The sequence below is a fragment of the Pomacea canaliculata genome, linkage group LG12, assembly GCF_003073045.1.
Source record: "Pomacea canaliculata isolate SZHN2017 linkage group LG12, ASM307304v1, whole genome shotgun sequence".
Classification (NCBI taxonomy): domain Eukaryota; kingdom Metazoa; phylum Mollusca; class Gastropoda; order Architaenioglossa; family Ampullariidae; genus Pomacea; species Pomacea canaliculata.
This window is the reverse complement of record NC_037601.1, coordinates 21,674,239-21,699,817: the sequence shown is the minus strand read 5'-3', so window position 1 is coordinate 21,699,817 and position 25,579 is coordinate 21,674,239. Positions and strand designations below refer to the sequence as shown.

The 25,579-nt window shown below is 37.3% G+C and overlaps 1 protein-coding gene across 1 annotated transcript; it reads left to right on the top strand.

Annotated features, from left to right (window-relative positions):
* Window positions 1–1,255: 1,255 nt before the first annotated feature.
* Window positions 1,256–23,376, top strand: LOC112577276 (enhancer of mRNA-decapping protein 4-like). Its single transcript, XM_025260329.1, is given in 30 exon segments — window positions 1,256–1,509; window positions 2,553–2,595; window positions 2,934–2,954; window positions 3,631–3,702; window positions 5,498–5,606; window positions 7,792–7,897; window positions 8,684–8,870; window positions 9,083–9,240; window positions 9,520–9,626; window positions 9,918–10,030; window positions 10,253–10,336; window positions 10,589–10,684; window positions 11,894–11,996; window positions 12,948–13,119; window positions 13,575–13,671; window positions 14,021–14,109; window positions 14,294–14,441; window positions 14,637–14,887; window positions 14,890–15,101; window positions 15,349–15,471; window positions 16,468–16,676; window positions 17,192–17,435; window positions 18,482–18,728; window positions 19,549–19,704; window positions 20,025–20,140; window positions 20,333–20,498; window positions 20,933–21,119; window positions 21,776–22,007; window positions 22,137–22,300; window positions 22,544–23,376. Coding segments are annotated over 30 exon segments (4,272 nt in total). The 5' UTR covers window positions 1,256–1,424; the 3' UTR covers window positions 22,719–23,376.
* The last annotated feature ends 2,203 nt before the right edge of the window (window positions 23,377–25,579 follow it).

Sequence of the window (25,579 nt, the reverse complement as noted above, 5' to 3'; positions counted from 1 at the left end):
CAAAATGGGTAAGCGCTTACAAGAAACAGGCTATGATTACTACTAAGACCAATTTGATGCATTTTTTTTTTTTTTTTTGCTGTGTATGGCATGCTTTCGATCATTCTGCAACATTAAATTTTGGCACAATTTCTAAAATAAAAATGTTGACAAAAAAACAGCTTAAATCTGGGGAACCCCAAATATAATCCCTAGCTACGAACCTCATACTTAGGGATAAAATCCCTGATGCAATTCGAGCAGGCTACATGCACAAAAAGTGCTCAATTAAAGAGTTTTATTGCTGGACCTGAGAGACCAGGGACGACTTAATGGGAAATGGAGCTGCATGAAATTTAGGCTGGAGAGTTATGATGATGATGATCCAGAAGATGACAGAATAAATGGGTCTTTTTTCTTGGATAAACACATTTGTGTACGTGAAAAAACGTATTCCCGAGAATAAGCCCTAATACCTCTTTTGGGGCAAAAGTTGACTCGAGAAATCATGCATGCTAATCACCTGAGATTTCACAGATAATATTGGTGACATAGGGACCTTACATATTGCATTTAGAAGTAAGACACAGGTCCCACTGAAAGCAATATTACTATTGAAAATAATACGGTTTGTCATCGTTTTGCTTCGTTCTGTCTTCGTGGAGTATTTTAAAGTAAACAATTGGAAGTTAAAACAAAATGGACAATCACTGACATGCACACAGCAGTGTAGTGTAATTTGATAAGGAAACCGAAGACACCACGAAATCAGTGAAAGAAACAATGCAACTAAAAAAAATGGCAACTAAAATGTTCGGATGAAAGGAAAATGGAGGTGCAGAAGATCCCGTGGCCTAAGTGGTCCATCGGCACTGTGAGGGGTCACGATGACATAGTGACTAGTCGGTATTCAAGGCGGCGACATTTCATTTGCCTCGATTTATAGTTCTTTGCCGATGTAGTAATAAACACATCTTTTGGTGAAATAATTTGCATTGTAAGCTCCATTTTATAACGCCGACGCCACAGCTTTGTTAATTTTTAAAAATACACGTACAAATGAAACTCGCTTCGGTAAGATCAAGAACTTGTATTACCTATACACATCCTAGGATGGATGATCAAATCAATGATGCACATTTTTAAAAGCAAATTTAATTCCACAAAACTCTATATTTTTAATCATAACTGTATCATTTTCTTTAAAAAACTGTAGACATTCAAATTTTTATAGATAAAATTAGATTGTCCAACGAGACAGGTAAAGTCTCGCAACTACGAGATGGAGGTTTGCCGCCATATTTAGAACCTCGAAACGAGTTTCGATTCTCTTGGCCGGCTTTGACCAAGTGTTTACACTTAGATACCCTTAGTTTTGTGAAAGAGTTTGTATGGTGGAAGAGTTCAAATTGAACAAAAAACAAATATTTTAGTTTAAAACAACGATGAATAACGAGGATGGAACACATTCATCCCTTAACAGCACCGATACAAGCCAATTCCTGCGAGAACTGCAGGCGCTGAACAGTGGTAGGCTTTCTTACCGTTATTTGTAAAGACGAAGAACGAGACTTATATGGTTTATTGATGTAATACAGTTCATAATCATTTAAATTTCATATTTTTATCAGATTTTGATAGACTTTATGTGTTGCACATGCTATAAAAGCTGACAATATAAAAAACTTACCAATAAAGACTCATCACATTTTGTGATTGAAATCCACGCCTTTATATTTTGATATCTGAAGACTTCTTTCAAGTAATTTAGACTCGATTTTACGATTTCATCATTTTTTCTGTTACTAAGGTTTCACGTTTAGTTCGAGCATTACTTTCACACTCGGTAAATGAGTAGGTTAAAGCACACCAGTCTATGACGAAAGTCACAGAAGAGTTGAACCAGTGTGAATAGAAGACTTTTTTTTTAGTGCACAGTATCCTCTTATCCACCTCCAAATGCATGCCTGATAGAGAGTGAGAGCAAAGATATTTCAGGCAACAGACGAAATGTCAGAAGCATTGTCAGCAGTTGTTCCCTTATCTCACAGTATTTTTGTGGTTATGTGAAGCAGTAATTGTTTAGAACAATAAAATCTCTGTAAGAAACATTTCCATAACCTGGATCTGTTATTGCAAACAGTCACCACCATATGCATTTCCACCTTCAATTTAACAAAGGAAGCAAAAATAAATAAATAAAATTTTACTACAATATCTTAATTAAGATATTTAATGATTGTCAGAGTCCAGAAGAAAACTAGATAGTTGACCATTAGTACACAACAATAGTTGTTAATAATTATACTTTTATTTTAATGTATTAATGTCTTAGAAAAAAAATAAACTGATGGGTTGGGCATACTTTTCCTGATATAATCTTTTCCCACATTTTCTATAGATCAGTAGTATAAGGCAGAACTATGATATTTTTAATATAACTACTTTTTCCTAATGAGTTGGTACATTAAGTGGTGTATATATGTATACACATACACACTTTTTATTGTAATAATATGTATTAATCTGTGCGTACATTATAATGTTATTTCATTAAAAAAAAATTGCTTTAGGTGCTGCAGGAAGCTTTCCAGGATGTGGAAACTCAGCAGAGATGTATGTATTTGTTTGGTATTTATGCTTAAAAATTAGCGTAAAGGCAAAATGGAATTTTGTAGTGTATGTTCATAGTATTAAACTTGATTGTGTCAGGAGGACTAGTATACCTAAAATATTATGCTCTTAAACTTATTAAACTTCTTGTTTTGAACTGTTGTCATTTTTACCAACCGTTTATAAGTAAATGATGGAGTAGTCTTTAGAATTTTTGCTGTGTAGTATTCTCTGCTCCACAGACTGCTTATTATCAAAAGGGATTCCAGATATTTTAATGCTAGTGATATCTAAGAAAGAGGTATAAAATATAAACTGAGTATAAACAATGGTGTCTGCAGCATCTTCTATGAAAAGAACAGGTGTGTTTTTTCCTGCCATCTTTTTCTTTCTTTGGTGAAGTATTATGATGATCATAATTTAAATGACATCATTTGAAGCTCTGCATGCTTGGAAGTTTACATTTCCTGTGGTAAACTAAGTTGTTAGATATAAATATTTATAATATAACCTTTATCATCTTCATAATCCATACTTCCAGACTTTATTCTTTTTGTCCTTAAAAATTAGCACTTTTTTATTATGATTAATTATACTACAGCTTTGATTTAAAAAAAAAAAACTAACTGTGTGTGGGTGTACATGCACACTCCTTTACACATATAGATTTAGGAACTCAACGAAGGGCAGTCTAATGTTACCACTGGCAGTGTCTTAAATTTTATATTGAGTGACATGTCTAAAATTTCATGATTTACAGTTAAAGGTTGGAATACAAATCACAAACTGTATTGAGATATAATCTGATTTGATAAAAGCCTAAATTAAGATTCAAACTAATGAATGAATATTTAGGCCATAAACAGAATTTGCAGTTCTGGCTGCATGAATTTCTTAGATTTGTATTTCTTCTTAGAAAATTTTGCATGGTATTATTTTTGCAATGGAAATAATTTTTACATTTAAAACTTCACTTTTGTGGAAGACATTTTTAAATTGTGCATGCTAAGTGTTGATGTTGTGTTGGTTTCATGGCAGTGGCGGTTCAGGGGATGCAACTCTGACCCAGCTTATGAGAACAATCTACAGTTCAGCACCTAAACAGAAAATGTAAGATTATAACGGTTGCTATCTATAATAAACATGAGGGGTGATAGGGGAGAAGGGTTAATAAGGGGGATTTGCCAACTCATTTGTTTGTTGGGCTGATAGTTTTGATACTTAACATTTGGGATTCATTGTCACAGGTGACATGACCTTAGATCAACAAGTTAAAGCTGTTGTCAATCTGCCTACACAAGATCAGCACCTTCTGTAACATTCTGTCCACACGTGCTACCAACACTTTTGTCTGTGTGTTCTTTGTAGGCTTGATTACTGCAACTCCTTGCTCGCTGGCTGCCCCTCATACATACCTCATTCATAAACTCCAGAGAGTACAGAACTCCCCTGCACATCTGGTGCTTAGAGCTAGGAAACCGGACCATATCCCTTCTCTTCTTCGTTTACTGCTCTGGCTACCAATTCATTCTTGGATTCAGTACATGTCTGTGTTGTGTTTTAGTTTTTTTGCAGGCTTCTGCCCTGTTTCTCTGAATTTCTCTTCTCCTGCATTCCAGTCAGAAAACTATCTGCTTGTCTGATGACTATATTCTCACTATTCCTCTCACCAGAACAACATACGGTCACAGGATTTTCAGTGACTGTTCAGCAAAACAATGGCACTCTCTCCCCTTCTACATTCTTTACCTATCCAGCATTTAATCTTTTAAATGTGCGTTGAAAACTCGGCTCTTCCTTGAGCATTAATCCTAATAACAGTCCACAAAATGCTACTTCTTTTTCAACCCCTTCCCCCTTTTTCATTTATTGCTACTTCTCTTGTCTTCCTCTGCTGAATGGCGACGCTCTTAGTTCTTGTTACCCAATTCCTCTTTGCATCTTCTACATTTGTCTTATTCATCAGTATTGTTGTTTATCCTTCTGTTCTTTTGTATGTTGTCCATATCTCATTCTTGTCTCAAGCACTGACAGCATGCTCCTTACAAGCGTGAGTATGCACTGTACAAAACACACATTTATTAGTATTATTTGTAACTAAACTAAGTTCAGGAAATGCTTCTTAGTGTTAATTTACTTATTACCTGTTTTAAAAAAGTCAGAAAATGTGTGCATAGGGCACATTTTAATAGTTACATTTAGAAAGCATTATGCATTTAAGTTTAGCTGTTTTGTGGATCTTTCCACAGTTATTATTCTTCGTATCAAGTTAAATCTATGTTGTTTCTTTGTGTGGTCCGGTGACACAATGGGTAGCGCCTGTCACCAATATATAGCGAGGGTTGGCTGTCATGGGCTCAGTTTTTGTCTTGGGCATGTTGCTCTCTCTCTGCTTATGGCATCTGTTTACAGTGCTTTTTGCCTTGCTGTGATATAGCCTTAGTTGCTGGCTCGGCATAAAACACCAATTCCCCCATCCGCCCCCCTTATTGTTTTCTTTCATGTGATCTCTATATGTAGTATTGTTTTTCTCATAAGACAATAAAATAGATATTGTAGCATATTTCCTTCATAGTGTAACATGTCATATTACAAGAGACAAGAAGCAGCCATCAACAAAGAATTTATTTTTAAAATAATTTCTAAATAAGAAATTTAAAGTTTAGCATGATGCTTAAAACAATTCTCACAATAATAACAAAACTGGTTTTTCTCAGCTAATTTTCATAATAGACTTTAACATTCTTTGATTGCTTCTTCTTTGTCTTGAGCCAGCTGGGGCTCATCACTGTTTCAGTGAGGGAAACATTGGAAAGGTGAGGAAATATATCTTGAACATCCACAACACAATTAGACTTAAAATGCATTTATGATTATTTGATGGGGATGGGTGCATTCATTTCAGAGTGTTGCCTGGTAACCATGAGGAGGAAAACAGCTTTAGTGTCTTTGGACGAGAAGTTGACATTTTTATCGCCACAAGTGGTGAAGGGCAGCGTGGTGGTAGCAACAAGGTGAGCTTGTTTAAACACATTGCCTTGACCTTTGATTATGATCCCCAGGTAGGAAAAATTTGGAGTATTTTTTTTTTAATCATAAAAAAGTAAATGAAACATGAGTGGAAGATAAAATTATAATTTAAGTTCACAAGCTTTTCCTACATTACTCTATTGTGAAATTTCACTTTCTTTTAAATGCAAACAAAATAAAGTATATCAAAATGCTTTTCCAAAAAAGAACATTTCGATACAGGCTTAGACACATTCAATCATCACTGCATGTTTGATATACAGTGGATTTTAAAGGTTACAGATAATTTAGAAATAAACATAATTTATGATGATGAAGAACAACTTAAGTGTCAAAAATAGGCTCAAAAAATGATGAAAAATTGCTAGCTGACTTTGTGTGTGTACATATGTTGCCATCCTTTTAAAAAAAAAGGGCACGTCCAAAAACATTCAAACTAATTTCTTGCTATTCCTATTTTAAAGTATGTAACTCTTTTCAAATGTGATTTTCCTAGCCAAATGACTGGATTTCATCCCCTTTTGTTTACATAGTTTTGTAGTAAAAGTTGTTTAATATGACACATTGGTGGGTGGGCTTAGTAGTTGCTCGTCTCGATAGGTTAAAGCATGTTTACAATTTGCACTCTAATCTGTGCCTTTGCGCTCTCAAGGATGGACTGTTGTAATTCTCTTTAAGCTGGAATTTGTAAGTACCTTGATAGACTTCAAAGGGTCCAGAATGACACTGTTCATCTAATGCGCAGACCATCTAAATATGAACATATGTCACCTATTATGTGTTCTCTTCACTGGCTGCCAGTCGTGGATTGTAAAGCCTAAAACTTTCTACTTTGACTTACTCTTCGTTTCTGGCGCTGGTCCTTAATACCTCTCCAAACTCATTCATATGCTTGCACAACTTTGCTTATCTTCTGACACCAAGTTACTTCAAGTCCTACTAACACAAAGACTTATAGACTTATCTCCTACCAAGCCCCGTCAGCTTTGTATGGATTACCCATCAGCCTTTGACACTCAATCTTTTACCACCTTTAAGTCTAAACTATTTTGCTGTATGAGAGAATTTCAGTCATGTGTCGGCGGTCTGGTGGCGCAACGGTTAGCGCCTGTCACCAATATAGTGAAGGTTGGCTGTCCTGGGTTCAACTCTCATCTCGGGCTGTTCTTTCTCTGCATCTGTTTACAGGGCTGGCTGCCTTGCCGTGATATATCGCCCGGTGGCGCAACGGTTAGCGCCTGTCACCAATACAGTGAAGGTTGGCTGCCCTGAGTTCATTTCTCGTCTCGGGCACGCTATTCTTTCTCTGCACGTGGCATCTGTTTACAGGGCTGGCTGCTTGCCGTAATATAGCCTTAGTTGCTGGCACGGCGTAAAACACCAATCCCCCCCCCCCTCCCTTGCCGTGATATAGCCATAGTTGTTGGCACGGCGTAAAACACCCCACACACACACACACTTTCAGTCATATGTCTTTTTCATACAAGCAAGATTTCAGGAAAAAGGTTTAAGAATGAACTACTTTTTTTTTCCCAAACTCTACTTGATTCAATGCCTTTGACACATTTGATAACGTAACAGATTTTCACCATAAAGGAGCATTTAAAGAATGATTTAAGCACAGAAGTCTGTCTATGCCTTAAATCATCAATTTGCTTAGTTTTTTTTTTTTATAGTCGTCAATGTGGGAAAAGATTTGCACAGTAACTGTACTGAAGATTTTATTAAATGGGGCATTAAAACAGTATTGCCATTTAGAGAATTTTGAGCTGCTATTTGTTTTAAATGGAAAATTATGCTAATGTCATCTTTATATAATATTTTCATCATCAAACTATAGCTTACAGAAACATTTAAGTCCTATCTGTGAATTAAGAATTACAGATGTGACCATCTATTTTTCCATTTTCAGCTTTAACAGGAATTAAAATTTTCAAGTGAATACCGTGGAAAATTGATTTAGCTTTTGCATGCAACATCTCCTTTACTTGTTTGACCAGTTATTACTCTTGACGACCAGTTGAAAATAGTTCATAATATTGCAAATGCATTGACATCACTATGATTGTATTAATCTTTCACAAGTCAGCTGTAACAACAGTTTGTCAATGGCGAGTGTTGTATTGCATCCTCTTATATGGGCAACTCTGCATCTTATATAACTTGTAGGTGAAAATTACTCCACTTGTAAACCATGCTTGGGAATCACGTTACTACTATGGAAACTTGGTGGCTGTTCACCGTGACAATGACTTCGTGGCATTTGCACTTGCAGGTGAGTGTTAGATGTGCATTTTCTGCTGCCTCACTCAAAAAGACATGTTCTGTTAGATTTTGGTTTAAGATTCTGGCTTGATGGTGACCTTTTGGGCCACAACACCCCTTCTAACATATTACTACCCCTTTTATATTATCCTTATTCCTTACGTTGGCTTTTATTGTTAAGGGTAGTGTTATTGTATCACCTGGAGGTCTTGTTTTCTAACCTTTTAAGGTATTATTATCTTCTTTCACCTTGATATAGGCTTCTTTGTTGACATCATAAATATCAACCAACCAGTCAACCCATATGGACAATATTCTTACCTCCTGTTATGTCTGTTTTTATATTCTTCTTTACTCTTAGTATAAAGTATTACTTGTCTTTCAGCTTTTGTCCTTTCTGGCTTTTGTAAAATTAGCAGATAATGTTGTTGGAATGCTGTTTTTATTTTCATTTATGAAGACGGCATACTTAGTCCTCTTCAGTATCACATAAAAATAGCATCCAAGTTTTGTCAAATGAGAATAAGTAGCTGTGAATGCATTTTTGATGTATGGCATCATCCCTGTGCATATTCTGTGGATAAGTATCTATGCTTTGTGGGCCTGCTCATATATACATGTAAAAGTATGTGATGAATTATTTTATTAACAACTGCTGTTTGTGCCTTTCCCCATATTGACATAGGCCTTAGTTAACATTGTACTGTCACCTCTATAGTGCAGAACTAGTTTTCTGCAAGTTAAAATATTATTCTGACTTTTTATGATGGTATAACATTTACTCTAAATTTTACAGGAAAACCTGGAGGTGTAGTGCGAATCCTTAGTCGTCGTACAGTAGAGCGGGCACTTCTGAAAGGATTCTCTGGTTCAGTTGTTGACGTGGCATTTGCTCATAGTGAGGAGGTGTTACTAGCATGTGTGGATGAAATGGGAAATCTTTTTGTCTACAACTGCCAGTCTGCAAAAGATGGAAAGATAGTGTATTCTTTCATGTCTGTCACCAATTAGTTGTTGTAATTGTGAAGCTTGTTTGAGAAGTTGGGTTGTGTGATTCAGACATAAAAAATGCTGTAAAAATCTGATGCTTTAGCATCCTTCGAGCATAGATCTCATGCATGTGTTGAATATGTTACTTGAGTATTTGCCTGTTATTGACATAGATAGTTTTATTACAAACCTTGACTATAAACAGAACAGCACCTGTGCTGCAAATTAAGCGTTCAGGCAATCCACAAGCAAGCGAGTATCATCGTGTGATCTGGTGTGCATACTGGCCAGATGACGAAGCTGATGAGGAGGCAGAGAATTATCAGGACTGTTCCAAGATGCTGGCTGTTACACAGGAAGAGAAAGGTAGTTGGAAGTAGTTGGAACCATCAGAAGATGGTTAGTAGGTACATGAGAATTATTAATCCTGTAGCTTTGGAAATAGGTTGTGTGCAAAATTTTGATGGAGCTTATCTACAGCATCATTCTGTCTCTGGCTCATCTGTTATATGTATTTATCATTATTATACCCCTCTGGTGTCCATCTTGTCTATCCTTTATTAGTTAGCAAAAGCCATTTGTTTTAATTAATGTGGGAAATATATCCATTGGTGTTACTGAAGTCCTTGATGTGTTGTGCATAGATTGAGCTATGGGCAGTGGATGTTGTCACACGCGACTATGGTATCAGCCCGCTTACTCCTGATGATATTGAATCTGGTCTCATTGTGGTAGAGGGACATACTCAGGTATGTCTGTGCACCTACATTTATGTGTTTATTAATTAATACATAGAAGTAATCCTTGCTTTTTTGAGAACGTAATAGTTGCAAGCAGGTATATTATAATAAAAAACGATGAAAGGGGAAGGGCCTTCAACTTAAGAAGCCTGTAACTGTTGAGACAGTATCAAAGGTATGAGAAATAAAAAATGCAGACTTGAGAGCTTCAGGAAATTAGTATTTAAAGGAACCCTTTCCCTTTTTCTCACCTGTTGTGTAACATTATAGTAAAATATGTTTTATGATCAATATCTGCAGCCTATCATTGATGCAGTGTTTTCACCTGATGGTTCAGCCCTAGCCACAGCATCATTAGATGGGGAGATTAAATTCTTCCAGGTGGATTGGCAATACACTAATAGCTCTCCAAGGTAGTGATTTGTTTTGATGTTATGCTGTATATGTATAATGTATCTATGCTGTATATGCTGCTTTGTACAAAAAATGCACAAAATAAATCATAAGTAGTACTTGTCAAAACTGCATTTTGTATTTTTTGAGTGCCTTGAAGCAAAGAAATACAAACATGCTATGAAAGTAATCTTATATGTTTTGTAGACTGATTCTTAATCATTTTACTTAAAAAAAACCAGGTGCTTACATCAATGGAAACCACATGATGGCCAGCCCCTTTCATTTCTTGCCTTTCTTGATAACTTGAAGAACATGACTGCAGAGTAAGTGAACACTTTATCTAATAGGCATAATAGGATTTGTCCACCATTTTGGTTCTTGAGTTACATCAACAGTTACACTATGAAATATATTTTGAAGTAGAAATAACTATTGTCATTGCTTAAGTTGATTTATGTATTTTTTTTTAAAGACTATTTTTTTCATGTGATCCTTTCCAAAAGTATGAATTTTGATGTAATGATTTTTAGTTTTACAGTGCGTAGTTTTGATGTAATTATTCTGCATTTTTGCAGTGCACAGTTTTGGAAATATGCAGTAACTGGTGCCAATAAGAACCAAGAGCTAAAGGTGTGGAGTTGCGAAAGCTGGAATTGTCTTCAGACCATAAGGTGAACTGCTAGTGTATATTTGTATTCTCACAAAGTACTTCAAACATTTGGCTGGTTGCTGGTGTGCATTTTATATTTCCTGTGAGCAGTGTTTGCTGCTGTTTCCTGCATTCCACAGGTCTTCTATCCCCACCCCTACTCCTGCTCTCAGGTTGACAAACTGGTGCCTTCATTGTCATCTGTGTGGCATGTGTCAGTGCATGCATCGGTTACAGCCTTATTTGGTTCTAACTCCATCATGATCAGGGCCATAGGGCTATGCTTTTCAATATCTTCTGTTTTGTGGTTGTGGAACAGAGGTCTTAACCTGAGCACCTGATCATCTGACTTCCTTGCCAATTTTTTTCTTCTCACTACTTCCCTAATGGAATGAAAGGTGTGTCCTTACCTTTGTGATCTTCTGTACCCTTAATCTTGTCCTGAGCCCCTTCAGCTTTTTAATTAATAGAAGGAACAGATCCAGATGGTTGGTGATTCATCATGTTGCATGCAACATTTCATCTGGTCCACCCTTTTTCAGCTGCACAGTATTCCAGGTGGAATTGGGGTTTATCTTTTTTTTAAAAAAAACCTCTTCCTATAGCAATAAGCTTCTACATAATTTGCCAAACAACCGCTACTTTCACCTATTATTCTTCATACAGTCATATCATGGTAGTAAAATTTTTTTCTTTGAGTACGCTGTTCTCCATACAGTCAATTATTTAGTACAGTATGAAAAAGAAATACAAATTTTGGTAGTAGCATTTTTTTTCCTTTGAGTTCTTACCAGATGACATGACAGCTAGTTTCCTGCAGCCTTCCTCCGTGGATCTCTTTCACAGTTCTGGTCAAAAAGTGGAGAATTGAACAGGCAAAGCAGAATAGGAGGTGATTTGGTTGCGTTGTGTGCTGTCTGTTCATTGGCCAATTCTGGCCAATTAGGAGCAGTCACCTGTAATTGAGTAGCTTGTAGGCTGATCACCATATAATCCTGTCATCAGTACTCGAAGAAAGAAATTTTACTTCCAAAATAGTAGTTCAAAGGGAATCTAGAGTCATATAAATAGCATTAAGCTGAGCAAGTTATTGGCACTTTATTATGTTATTGAATGGGTAAGAAATACATAAAACGAAGTAGCTTGTGTTGGCTTAAACTTTGTTAAGTTGGCCTGTCAGTGTTTTCGCTAGTTTAAAGAGAAGCAGTTAATAACATGAAATGTTTTGCAGGTTTTTGGTTCCACCTGATGCGCCTCAAACCATGGAGCCAATGCTGAAAGCTTGTGTGGATTCCAGTTCTCACTATCTTGTATTGTCTGATAAAGTTCATATGGTATGTGTCATCTTCAGTGATTCTCTCTCTGCCTCCTCTGTCCATAAATCACCCAGTTGTGCTCATATCACCATATTATGGTTACCCATCATGTAAATCGTAGTATAATTCCAAGGGAGTCAGAAAAGGTAAGCAATTTGGCATTGGGAGTCTGAAAACAAAAGAGTTTGTCAGAGGTCTTATGGTGAAAGACAAATCATTGTTACCAGATGTCAGTGGCACAGCTCTATATGTATAAAAATAGAACTAATAATTAAAGCAGTTTCGAGATTAGGGATGAAGATTATGATAATATTATGTCATTGATGTGTGCTGCTTTTTTTTTTGTGATTGGTTGATACTCATCCCCATGTTCTGTTCAGGATGCTTAGAGGGGAATCTAAAAATGCGCAGTGGTTAGCGCCTGTCACCAATATAGCGAGGATAGGCTGTCCTGGGTTCAGATGTCATCTCAGGCATTCTGTTCTTTCTCTGCATTTGACATCTGTTTACAGGGCTGGCTGCTTTGTCGTGATATAGCCCAGGGGTGGGCCAATTAATTTTCCCAAAGGGGCCGCAGGAGAAATTGGGATGGTTTTAGAGGGCCGGACTAATATAGTTAACTCAGTTTTACCCAATACTGCATATATAGTATATATACTGGCGGGCGGGCCGGTCAGAGACAGAAGGCGGGCCGGATGCGGCCCGCGGGCTGGCCTTTGCCCAGGTCTGATATAGCCTATGTTGCACCCCCGAAAAGTGCCTGGATAAAAATTGCATGGGAAACTAATAAAAAGTCTTAGAAAATCTGACATGCAATAGTATGCTCTAAGGGTAATCTGAAAAGTCCCAACAGTTTTAACTGAAGGTCTTAAAACCTGAAATTTTAAGGCATCTGAAAGCCTCATGTTTTTTGTCATGGGTAAACATTGCATATATATTGTGACATACTCTATGCTCTATTATTTTCAGGTGCTCTATGTCCTACAAGTTCATCAAGACAGTCTGGCTACCACAGCACACATTAGCTCAGTGGCAGAGTTCCCCCTCACTCAGCCCTGTCTAAGTCTTTCTATTTTAGAGGCTTGCACCAAACGCTTTAAGCTCTCACCAAATGATTCACATTTAGATGAAATAACCACAGGTAAGTACAGGGGGCTTTGTTCATTCAAGATTGCACAAATTTTTGGCTTTCTTTTTATTTGGTAACTTTCAAGTGTTGGTATAAATCACTTTTAGAGGAAAGATATGGAAATTAATATGTATAGGATAGGATGGGCCTCTGAATATGAAACACTTACCCACTTGTGGTCACTCATGCAGGTGCACACAGGTGCATACTTTTTTTTTAAATAATGTAAAACACTAAAACTAATATTTCTAACCACTGGCTGTATTTATCACTAAAATGTTGGGCAAGAAAGAAATGTTGCAAGTGTATACTTTTGATGATTGTTTTTATGCTCTACCTTGAAATGAGCCAATGGCCTAGTCAATGAAGTTTATTGCTCTCTTTCTCTGAAGGAGATAGTGGCTTGCTTAGTATATTGTAGCTTATGAGTTTTTCCCATTTTTCTGAAACTTTTGCAACCTCTGTAGGAGAGCTTGAACAGGAGAGAGATGAATCTCAAAACCGTGACGATGAACTTGAATATAGAACAGGTGTTCAGCTACGCCTGTATGGTGTTCACACAAAGTAAGTATTGCATAGATCTGGCATGAAAAAAGGAGCTCTGTATCTTCCATATCATGTAAACAGACAGTGGCAAAGCTTGCTGAACTTTATTTGTACATCAGTGTTCTTTTAATGGATCACTGGGTATTAATATAATCACAGGAAGAGACTAGCTTGTTAACAGACTGAAGGAGATTGTTCTGTTTGCTCTTGAGCCAACAAAGAGGGTTTTTTTTATGTACAGTGTAATGTACAAGTGACAACAGAGTATGGAGTATTAACTACACTATAAAAAAGTTTTTGCAGCTGGTGTATTGACATAATTCTTTCAGTCTGAGCTAAATTATGTAGATGATGTTCTTTGTTTTAGGGCACTTCAGGAACTTCTGATCCGGTATCGACCAGAGTCCTCTGTTCCAGCCAATGGATCAGCTGCTTCTTTGTCACATGATGAAACAAGTAAGTAACAATGAAAGTGGCTGTCTGGCCCAGCAGAGTATTGTAAATCATGTTTTTATTTGTTGCAGAAGCTGTTAAAGCCTTAACAAACATGAAGGTACACAAATAAAGAACCACATTTGCTTTTTATTTATAGTTTTTAAAATCTATATATATGGCTAGATATATTTTTTCCTTCTTTTAGGTTTGCATGATGGCCTGTCAGATATGAGTGTTGGGGTGGAAACAAGTTTTGCTGACAGTGAAGATGTTGAGACAAGTATGACTTGTGGTCCTGGCCTTCCACGTGGAACTGTACTGCTCACTCCTGAAGCATTTACTTCCACACCAGCGTAAGTGCTAGCGTTACTTGTGGTAAAGAAGGGAAAAATAAGAAAAATTATAAAAATATTTGAAGAAAGTTTTTGGGATATGTTTGATAATAAAAAAATTTGTCTTTTAGACTTAGTTCTGATTTTGTGAGGATTTTGAAACATTAAGAAAGCTTGGCTTGTTGACAAATTTCTGTGTTTGATAAATGCTGACAGGAAAGCAGTTTTGTCAGGACCTCTTCCCAACTCTTCAGGGGCAAATGAGGACGTCCTCTCCAGCACTAGCAGTTTTACTCATGTTACTGGATTGACGGGCCAAAATGTGGATGATGTTCTTCTCTCCCCTGGCAGCTCTGCTGATCACTCTACCACCACATTTGTCACCCCTTCTCCCAAAACACCTTACTCCCTCCCAAACACTTCTCATAATGAACAGAGATTAAATGGAATCCCCCTTCAAATGAAATAACCCCAACAAACATTCCGCTACCTCCTGAAGAAGAAGATGAACTGGCCACACCAAAGAGTTCCCTCCATAGTAATGATAGTTTCACTCCAAGAAGTTCACACCACTCAAATGAGACCTTGACACCTAGCAATCATATGGTGGTAGGGGCTCACTCTCCACAAGTAGGAGACATTCTGGAGGCTTTTTTTAATCCAGCATCGACACAACTGCAGGTAACTGTAGATGTCAGCATAACGTGATCTTTAGTTGTTTTTGTCGTGTTGATATATTCTTAGACTTCCACATGTCTTGACACCATCATTCTGTGTTTTAGAAGTATTATACTGTCTGCAAACTTCCATTGTCTTTGAACATGTTTTTCATAGGAAACTGAGTAAACATGCAGATTTTTGCCATAAAGAGCTGCTAGAAATTTACAAACTTGAAACTAATAGTTATTTGTCATTGAAACATTTTCAGGGAGACATTGTCACAAACACAGGCAGCTTTGAGGTGGATAGTCTAGTGCCTAAGGAGTCTTCTGCAGCAGATGCTGGAGATGCTGGGAATGGTCAAGATACATACGACGAAAATGACCAAGAGGTGAGGTGATTCTTGTGATTGAGCTTACTGTCTTCAGCATGTAGAAATCAAGTTAGATGCACTGCTCAAGTAATAAAAGCAGAAATATTATTCTGTAGTTAAAGATGCTATTTACATTGTTTGGCTTAGTTTTCTACTTTTCTGACTTGTAGCGATAAAAACAAAACCTTTAAGTTGTTGGGGAGCAAGGTGCTAGAGATTACACTATTTTTGACATTACACTTTTTTGACATTTTTTTGAGAGTGCGGTGCCCCATCTCACCTTCACTGCCTTACTTTCCCCAACCCTCTGTGGACAGCTAGGTCAACTAGGGGTTGTTTTCTGTGCTACATGAGTATCAAACTGGTGTTGTTCCTGGTTTGGATGCCAGTTCTCTAACCTCTTGGTTATCCAATTCTCCTATGTTGTGGACAAATTAAAGCATTATGCTTTAACTCTTTGAAACTGTTACCTTGACATTGATTTTGCTATCTCAATGTGCATGCAGTTCAGTTTGAAATAACCATAATAAATAAAAGACTATTGTAGGAAAAAAATATTATTGTCTAAAATGTGCAAAAATGATTTTTTTCCGTCTTAACACTTTCTTTTGCAAAGCAAAAAAATAATTTGGCATGGTGAACACTTTTCCATAAGATTATTCTCTATAGGCTGTTGCACAAACAAGAAAGATCATAGCTAGGTGTATGGCCAGGAGATTTAGCAGATGTTGAAAAAGCTTCGAAAATTTTTGAGTTAAAATTGTCGTTTGCAGAGTCAGAAATATCTTTTGCAACATTTATTTCACGGTTATTTAGCAATGATGCATTCAGATGGTCATGATATTCATGGAATTTTATGTTAGTTTGTCCATCTTCATCAAAATATTGATTTGAGTGTGTAGTCTGACATTCTACAGCACATATCCTGACATAGCTTAAAGGCTAACACTTCAACTTACATGGGTGGACAGTTCATTTTTGAGTAACGGAAGCCAATAGAATTGTTGTTGTCAGGTGGCTGAGGTACTAGGAGAGGATTTGGACCAGTCTTATCAGAGTAGCATATCCAGCACCACTGCAGTTAGTGGCCAGGGAGCCACTGGGGGGCCCACTGAACTTCCTTCTGAGCAAGTTGAAGAGAAGACATCACATAAGCCATGGCCTCAACCACCTGATGTCAGCTCAGAGGCCAAGAGATTGACCACTCAAACATTGCAACAAATGTATGTTCCATTTTCATTCTTATTTTTTTATGGTCCAAATCAACACAAATCAAACTTTATTGTCTGTACAAGGCAGTCCCAGACAAATTTTTTCTTTTACTCACATACGAACATAATATAAGCCTGTCTAAATATATATACACACATACAAACATGCAGGCATGCATACCCATACATGATATTCAACAAACGCACACCTACACTCTCATGCACATACCCATGAACTTCCTGAGAAGGATGCCATGTAATATGATAGCCTATGAGTCCTTGTGTCTTCAAATTAGGATGGTGAAAGCAGCTGGCACGAAGGACCTCTGGCAGGCAGTTTTTTTGCGCATGTGTCACTTTGTACATAAAGGCCTTTGGTTGCATTTTCTTACACACAGATGCCAATGTGTACCAACAGAACATGAAAGTACCTTTTTACAAGACCTTTAAACATGTCATTTTCTGTGTGTTGATTCTACTGTGCATGGTGTTAGAAGTATATAAAAACACGGAAGACATGTTTTCAGTACGCAGGAACAGGCAGAGAAGTCTGCAGATGGTCAGGTTGATGACGAGTATTCTGAAGATCAGAACGAAGAAGAGGAAGCTGATATTGAAGAGGAAATAGAGGAGGAGGTGGTGATAGAGGAAGATGAGGAGGAAGAGGAAGTAGGACAGGCACGAGGAAGGAATTACAGAGGTCGTGGTGGTGTCAGGGAAACACCAGTTCAAGTCATTCGAGAGGTGGTGGACCGCACCATGTTGAACAAGGTGATTTTTTTTTTTTTTTTTGCTACATGAACCTTTTATTCTGAGAAAAAGATAAGAGCAAGTTGCAAGTGCCAAGCACAAAGAGGTTTGCAAAACAAGGTCAAATATTATCAGCTAGTTAAAATGGAGTGTGTGGCCAAATGATACGCATTGTTTATGAAAAAATTTCATATGACCAAGCTACATCTCTTCTTTTTAGCAGAAATCCCACCTTACACATAATACATAAATTATATGTCATTATACTCCTACTGTAGACTACTCAAGCAGCAAGAAGGATAATAGGTTAAGAAGATTAGGCGCATCATTATCTTAGACCAGTGATGCCCAACCTTTTTCGTCATGCGGGCCATATCCATTTCGGACAGCCGTATCGCGGGCCACTGCACCGCAAAAATACAAAAAAAAAAAAAATAGAGCAGATACCATTTTTTACTAGAAACAAGTTGTACTTACCATTAATTATGCAGTAATTAGTGGGATATTTGAAGTTGTTTTCCCGAAACCAACTTCTGAATGTCCGGCCTCATCGTAGAGACACCAAGTCGGAGAACTGAATCGAAATGTTCGTCCATCGAAAAAAAGATTGGGAAACGCCCCTAGGTGGGGATAAATACTTCTTCCCTTTTTTCGTTAAAAAAAAAAACATGCTAACATGCCGATTTCCTGCACTTTGGGCAGAAATTTCGCGGGCCGGATGGCACCGCGTCGCGGGCCGGATATGGCCCGCGGGCCGTAGGTTGGGCATCCCTGTCTTAGACAAATCCCTGTACCACTGTTGTCTTCCATAAGGACATAATTCAGTAAAAGTTAATGCTGTAAAATTGGTATAATGCTATAAATTCTAAAATATTCTCATCTTCACTTTTGTTTTAACAACAGTGAAAAGGATTGTAGTAGATGGGAGGAAATGAGCGTATTTGTGACCCATGCTAGATTTCAACTTCATTGTCAATATTGAGCACATTTTTATGCCTACCCGTGTTCACCATTTAGTCATAAGTCACATTGCATCCCTTTGCTTGATTCTTATTGTCCGTCATCAGCTGCAAGAGTTTATCAGTCAGCTGAATGTGGAAGTAAGCAATCAACAGCAGCAGCTACGGCAGCTGCAGCGTCAACTGGCTGAACAACATGATGTACAGATGGAATTACAGCGGCAGCAGCTTGAACAGACCACATTGCGCAGTGCTGCACATCCAATAGCTGATCTTGAGCAGCAGCTGGGTCGTGTGCAGAATGTTGTGGCTTCCCGGGTGGAGAAGACATTGGCACAGACACTGCAGCGAGAAAATATCCTTTGTTTATTTCAGCCATAGAACATTTTCTACATATGTGCTTATAAAAATAAGGTGTAAAAGTATTTTATTTGGGCATGAGACTCTTAACAACAGTGTAGACTCAGTATTATATGAATGCTGGGCTAATGATATCTGACTAAATTATAATAGAAATCATACTGTGTCATATTTATGCTCTGAAAGAAAATACATCAAGTGAAACCTGATATCAAAAGTAAATTGAATCACCAACAACCATACATCCATATTCACATATAACACTCATGCTCACTTCTGCAACAAAAATGCTCGCTCTTACATGAAGTACATACAGACACATTAGGCATGCTCAAGATCAGGACAGGGTCTCAGTAAAGTTTTTGTTCTGGAAGGATTTGTCTAAGTTTAGACTAAAGGTCGTAAGAGAATCCCTCCACCATTTGTGTGTGGGTAAGTGGGTGTTGGTGAGTCCATGTTCATAAAGGTGCATTTGATGCCTACCCTAAAAAAGTTGTGTGCTTGTGCATCTTTGTGTATGTATATGGAGCACTTAGAGACCAGCTAGTATTAAGGGAAAGAGGCAATATAAATGTGCCTCATCATCATCAGTATGACTTTGACATCTGCAACTCCCTAAGACTTCTGTTTTATTTGGCTTGGTCAGCAAGACACTGAAACAAACATTTTTAGAAAATGTATTTTGCTGTCTAATGTATATTAAATTGATTGAAATCATATTTTTAAAAGGTTTGTGCATTTTTATTGATCACATCATTTTAGTTGGAGAAGAGGCCACACAGTTTGCAAATAGAAAATACCTTAACTTTTCTCACTAAAAACTTTACATGATCGACTTGTAACAAGCGAATCTAGAACAGCAGCCCAGCAAGAATCATTTCATCGAGGTGTCACACAGGCTGTGAGTTCAACAACACAGCGTGCACTAGAGGTTACAGTTCGAAATGAATTTAGGCAAAATGTTGTACCAGGTAGGTCTAGTAGTATTTTTGTGAATCATTGCACACAAATACTGACCCAGCTGATCAGCCCCTTGCAGGACATAATTATATGATACTGTTGAGTTTCAGTTTTGGAGTAAGAGGAACCATAAACTATCTTTTCTTTTAATTATTAATTTCTTAATGGAATCTTACATGCCAGTTAGAGTATGTCATAGAGTATGACTATTCAACAGAATGCTCATAAGCTAAAAATATGCTTTGGTAACTTTAAGTTAATGCTTTGATTTTAGTATTTTTGCAGTGATGGGATCTATTAATAATAATTGTTAATGTTCAAATCTGTGCAGTGGTTGCCAAGGCTGTTGAACAGCTGAAGGAACAAATGCACACAGAGATGGCTCAGAAACTGACTGCTACTGATGCTGTCATGAAGGATAACATTGGCAAAATGGTTCGCTCTCGAGTAAGTATAGCATTTACATTTCATGGTATCATGTCTGGATCCAGAATCATAAATTATTTGTAGTGTATTAGTGCAGGTTTACATGCATTAGGATGGAAAACAACTTGTGTCTGAAGATGAAATACACACAGATGTGTGTGTATATATATATATGCAAGTTAATTTGAATAAATATGAATGGCTTTTGTTCAGCAAACCATAGAAGCTCTTAGCATCACAGCAACTGGAGCTCTGCAGGCACCATTGCAGTCATTGCTGCGGGACACTTTCCAAACTCATGTGATTCCTGCTTTTGAGCATGCCACACAGACCATGGCCAATCAGATCAACACAGCATTTCAGAGTGGTACTAAAGAATGTAAGTACCGGTTGATGTTTTGCAGTGTCAACTTGTATAGTGTCAATAGCTTTAATAATTTATTTCCTATGATCTCTATATTTTATATGAAAAAATATTTGTCCATTGCAACACTGATATGTGGAAAATTCAATTAATGTGTTCTCGATAACTATACATTAAAATTGTGTCTCTTGTAGCATTTAGAAAGAAATTTCACATTTGATTTATGTCTCGGGTATTTATTTCTTTTGAAGTATGTCACCACAGATCTTTTTCAACTTCCTTTATTCAAGACTTGTCATAAGTAAGGCATCTTGTGATAGATGCATACACCCCATGCATTTGCATATATAAATATTCACAAGCTGTTTTGATTGTTCTTTGAAGGTCTGTAATTGGATTATAAATATCTTTTGCTTAATTTCTGAGATGGCTGCTTATGCTTCTTACAGACACAGCACAGCTCAAAACTCATTTGGAGCAGGTTCGTCAAGAACAGGTTGTGGCACGTGACCCCTTGCTTGCACAGCTTTCAGCCTTTGCAGACTCCTTCAAACAGAGCACTGCGCAATTTCAAGAACAGACACTTCAGACAGTGAAGGCAGAGATTGGTAACCAGATGACAAACTTCATGTCCAGGTAAACCTTACTTCTGGTGATTGCTTTATTTCCCAAATCATACAGTGATAAATTCTCAGACTGCATTAGGAGTTAAATATGAGCATATATATATACTGGGAACTGGTTGCAAAACTTTTATTTGTGTGCTTCAGGCTCTCTTTGCATGCTAATAGATATGATCATTGCATAAACAAAGAAGCATTAACTGTGGAGTGGACAGCACACAGGGTATAATTATGTGCTGTTGGACCTTCCTTGCTCAGCTGGCCACAGTAAAGTGACCCCAGGCCTAAGACTGCAGTTGATAGACATAAGCCGTGCCGTTTGCCAATGCCAGTCACACATTATTAGAAACATACCCATTTCTTGCCTTGGGATTATGAATGTTCTTGTTTAAATGATCTCTAGTGAGCTAGCCATTCACTTTTATTGCTGGATGCTTTGTCTTCTGATTCTATTTCATTGAGTTCTGGGCAGCTGACTGCCTGCATTGTAGGTTGATAGCCATAAATTGAGTTATATAATCTTAGAGGTGAATATACTAAAAGATTAAAAAATAAATCATGCTTCTGATGTAGCCTTGTTTTGGATTTAGCATTAAAATAATGTGAGAAAGTGGAAAATACATTCTATCGAATTACTGAAAATTTTGCTTGTGTGTTTGTCATTTGTAGTTTCCAGGACCAAGTTCAGAAAAATCTGCGTTCCATGGTGCAGGAAGAAGTAGGGAAAGCACTGAAAGAACATAGCACTACAATGACAGAGCGCATTAGCACCTACCTGCGTTCAACAGCAGGGACTCCCATCCCTTCAAGCCAGACTCCAGACCCTAGCACTGTTCGTGCTTTGGAAGCACAGATAGGACATCTTGTTTCACAGGGTCGTCTGAACGAAGCTTTCCAAACAGTGAGTGGTGAAGTTTGCTGCTGCCCAATAAAGCCAACCAGTATCCTTCACTTAATGTTTGGATGGTGTTGTGATGCTCATTATGCAGTTCATGTATTGAGCATGTATTTTCTTTGATGTATTTTGCAGGCCCTGACAGCCTCCAACCTTGAGCTTGTTCTGTTTGTGAGTGAGATGGTAGATCCAGCAGTGATTTTTCAGCGTAATCCATGCCCCCTGTCACAAGCAGTTCTTTTGTCCCTGATACAGCAACTGTCTGCAGACCTCAATTCAGCTGTGGGAACCAAATTAAAGTAGGTTCAGTCAGCAGACGCTTTGAGTTGAATGCTGCCATTCTTTATCAGAATTGTTGAAGATGCTTAGCATCATTGCATGTGAGATTGCTGTAAGGGATGGGCATGTATCATTCACTGTGCATATTCCATCACATTTTCTTCCTCTTGAAGCAGTGGTCCAGTTGGTAGATAGTTTTCTATTATGAGACACATTTTTGTTTTTAATTTCCATTTTTATTGTTCCATTACTGTTTCTAACAGGTTTATCACTGAGGCAGTGACAACCTTGGATCCAAATGACCCCATCACAAGGGAGCACATTCCCACAGTGCTTGAGGCCCTTGTAGCTAAGCTACGCTACTTTCAAACAAAAAATCCCACAAACAAGGACGTCAAATTACTTATTATGGCTGCCAGGTCAATGCTTGCCAGATAAAACTGTGTGGAGTTGATTTTATTTGTTGAAAGTGGTCACCTTGATCATCATCTCTCAAGATCAAGTTGTAACACTTGTAAAGTTATGCTGTTCATGTGTGGATGGAATTTGCATAAGTAAGGATGGTATTATATTTGGCTGTCTGTGTCTATGTCTGCGAAGTCTGCCTAATTGTAAAGTTACTGAAGGACTGTATGAAGTTTATAATAATGGTGGAGCCACTGGCCTTTTAGGCACACTGCCAGTTGATTTTTAGACAGTTATTTTATGATATGTTCATGATGGAATAAAGGGATATAGGAAAAGTTATTTGAGCAAATTCTTTGTTAGTCTGGTTTTGTTTTTCCCTTTTTTTATGTTGTTATATTAGCAATTTTGTAGAAGTGCGTGCCTTCAGTTATTATAATGGTGCATTATCCTGACTGTAATATCTGTGTTACAAAATTAATCTATTTTTAGCAAATGTATTATCACTGAATCATCAGTATTATGCTAAAAAGTAGTCATTTGATGAAAATGTTGATTAAAAAAAAGGCAAGAAATGGCTGATGACGGAAGCCTTGAAGATGGAGTTTGTATCAGACTTCATAAATGTTCACAATCGCTTTCACTACAGTCTGCAGATGGAAGCATTAAAAGACAGTAAAGATGAAGAAATGTTTGGCTTTTAGCACGTTTGCCACTAGTGAGCTCTTACTAATTTACAGTCCAAAAAGAAAAGCGAACTACTCTAGTATGTGTGGGTGGTGGGGGTTGTGATTGGGAGACAAAAATAAATGCAAACAGTTGTGTAATTATAGTCTATTGTCTAATGCCTTGTTTTGTCCTTTGACCTTGGTAACGATCTCATTTTTGTCAACTGGTTGAAAATGGTAATAATGGTAAAAGAGAAGGTCAACAACTCTTTTTCTTAAATGCTGTACATTGTCTCTGTCATGTACTGTCATGTAAATGTAAAAATGGCACAACGAATAATGTACTGGTTTTCATTCTGCCAAAGTATTAAGTGGATTGTGACAGCATTCATAAAATCAGAACAGCATTTGGTTTAATGGTGTGTTCAGGTGAAATCTGTGGGGAATGTTTACAGTTGAGCTTATGAAAAACTTTTTTTTGTCTAAGCAGTATAGAGCGCATAGCTGTAACGGAGGACATTTTGAACAACATAAAAAAGCAGACTATGAAAAATAATCAACAAATGGCACCAGATGATTTAATACTATTATTTTCGTAAAACATGTATTTCACATTCATCAGCATTTTTGCGTTGGCTTCAATCAGGGTCTTTTGTTTAGATGCCGTCTCATAGCAATATCCAATCAGCTTTGAGCAGTTTTCTTAGTGCCGTGCGCAAACCAGAAAAAAAAAAGGTAGACGAGCGGATCGATGTGTTAAAATCATAAGAGGTGAAAGCTTCACGATTTCAGCTTCATTAAAATGGAGAAAGAGAAGTTCTGAGTCGCTTTCACGGTTGGCTTACTGAAGTAGTAATTTTAGGTTGTGGTAGTAGAGATACGACGATGAAAGCGAGGAGTGACTTTGTCTCCGTGATGCTTGAGAGATTCCTCATGTCTCTCTTCTACTTGTTACTGTGCTTTAGCGTTTTGAGGGAGAAAAATCCGATGTGTGTCGTCGTCAAAGAACCCGAGTGGATTTTTGCCAGAAAGCCAGAAAGCGGGACGATGAAGGCGGGACACGAGGTTTTTGGTCACCTTAGGGAATAAAGTCGTTTCCAGTCATTTGAACCAACGATTAACTTACGCGCGAACAACACATTGGTCATTACAGCTATAAGCGTAATTAGATAATATATAATGAATAACAAGTTAAAGACAACAATGATTAATTATTACATGTACTTAAATGATACGTGGACAGACTCATTAATGCTAGGAAAATTGTTTTCACAATGTGTTTGTTTGGGGTGTGTGGTGTGGGTGGATGGCAAGGCTGGTCGTAAAAACTTAGTAATAAATATTTCTTATTTATTGCTTTATATATTTTTGATGATTTATTAATCTTATCACGGTGAAATTTAAATGTGGGCAAAGCATCCCTACACATTTCCCTGACTGCAAGAGTTTCTGTTAAAATATATATAAAACAGATTTGTGGATATTTATTAACATATCTTGTAACAGTGCTATTTTCACACTTAAAAGGCTCTTTCCCCCACTGTTATTTCGGAATCAGTGTCTGAGGCTGCACACACGATTTCACGATACTTTTCTCTAAGCCTGGTAAAGATGGAGTTTGCACTGTAGGCGGTTCTTCTGCTCGTCACGGAGACACTTGTATGCCTTCACTGACTTATACATCCACGATGTAATATTGAGAACTAGCTGATTAAACACAGGTAGTTAATCTTAAATTATGATACGAAATATCCACCGCATCCACTAAGTTTCATATCAGTTGTCTTCATATCTCTTCCAGCCACAATTTTCATCTTTCAAGTTTTTAGGCATTTATTATCGGGAAAGCAGATATTAACTTTCCTCAAGCATACAAGTCAAATATCCTGCTGTCCAAAATAATTTTAACATAAATCTGGACACAATGAAAGTTATTTTCAGAGCCTTGCTACTGGCCAACAGCTAGACCAGCAGTTTAATTTCTTTACAATTTTTTGCTCAGAAACTTGCAACGTTTCTAGGGAAGGAACTGCTACATTCAAAACACAATGAATTTACTCGAGTTACATACCTTGAAATTCTAGTTCTTTTCTGATATTACCATTGAGTTAAAACCATTTCAGATATAATAGGCGAATTGTAGCAATTTTAAGAGAGTTCACAACGACATTATCTTAGACACAATGCTACAGCACATTCCATTTGTATACTTAAATTTTTTTCTTT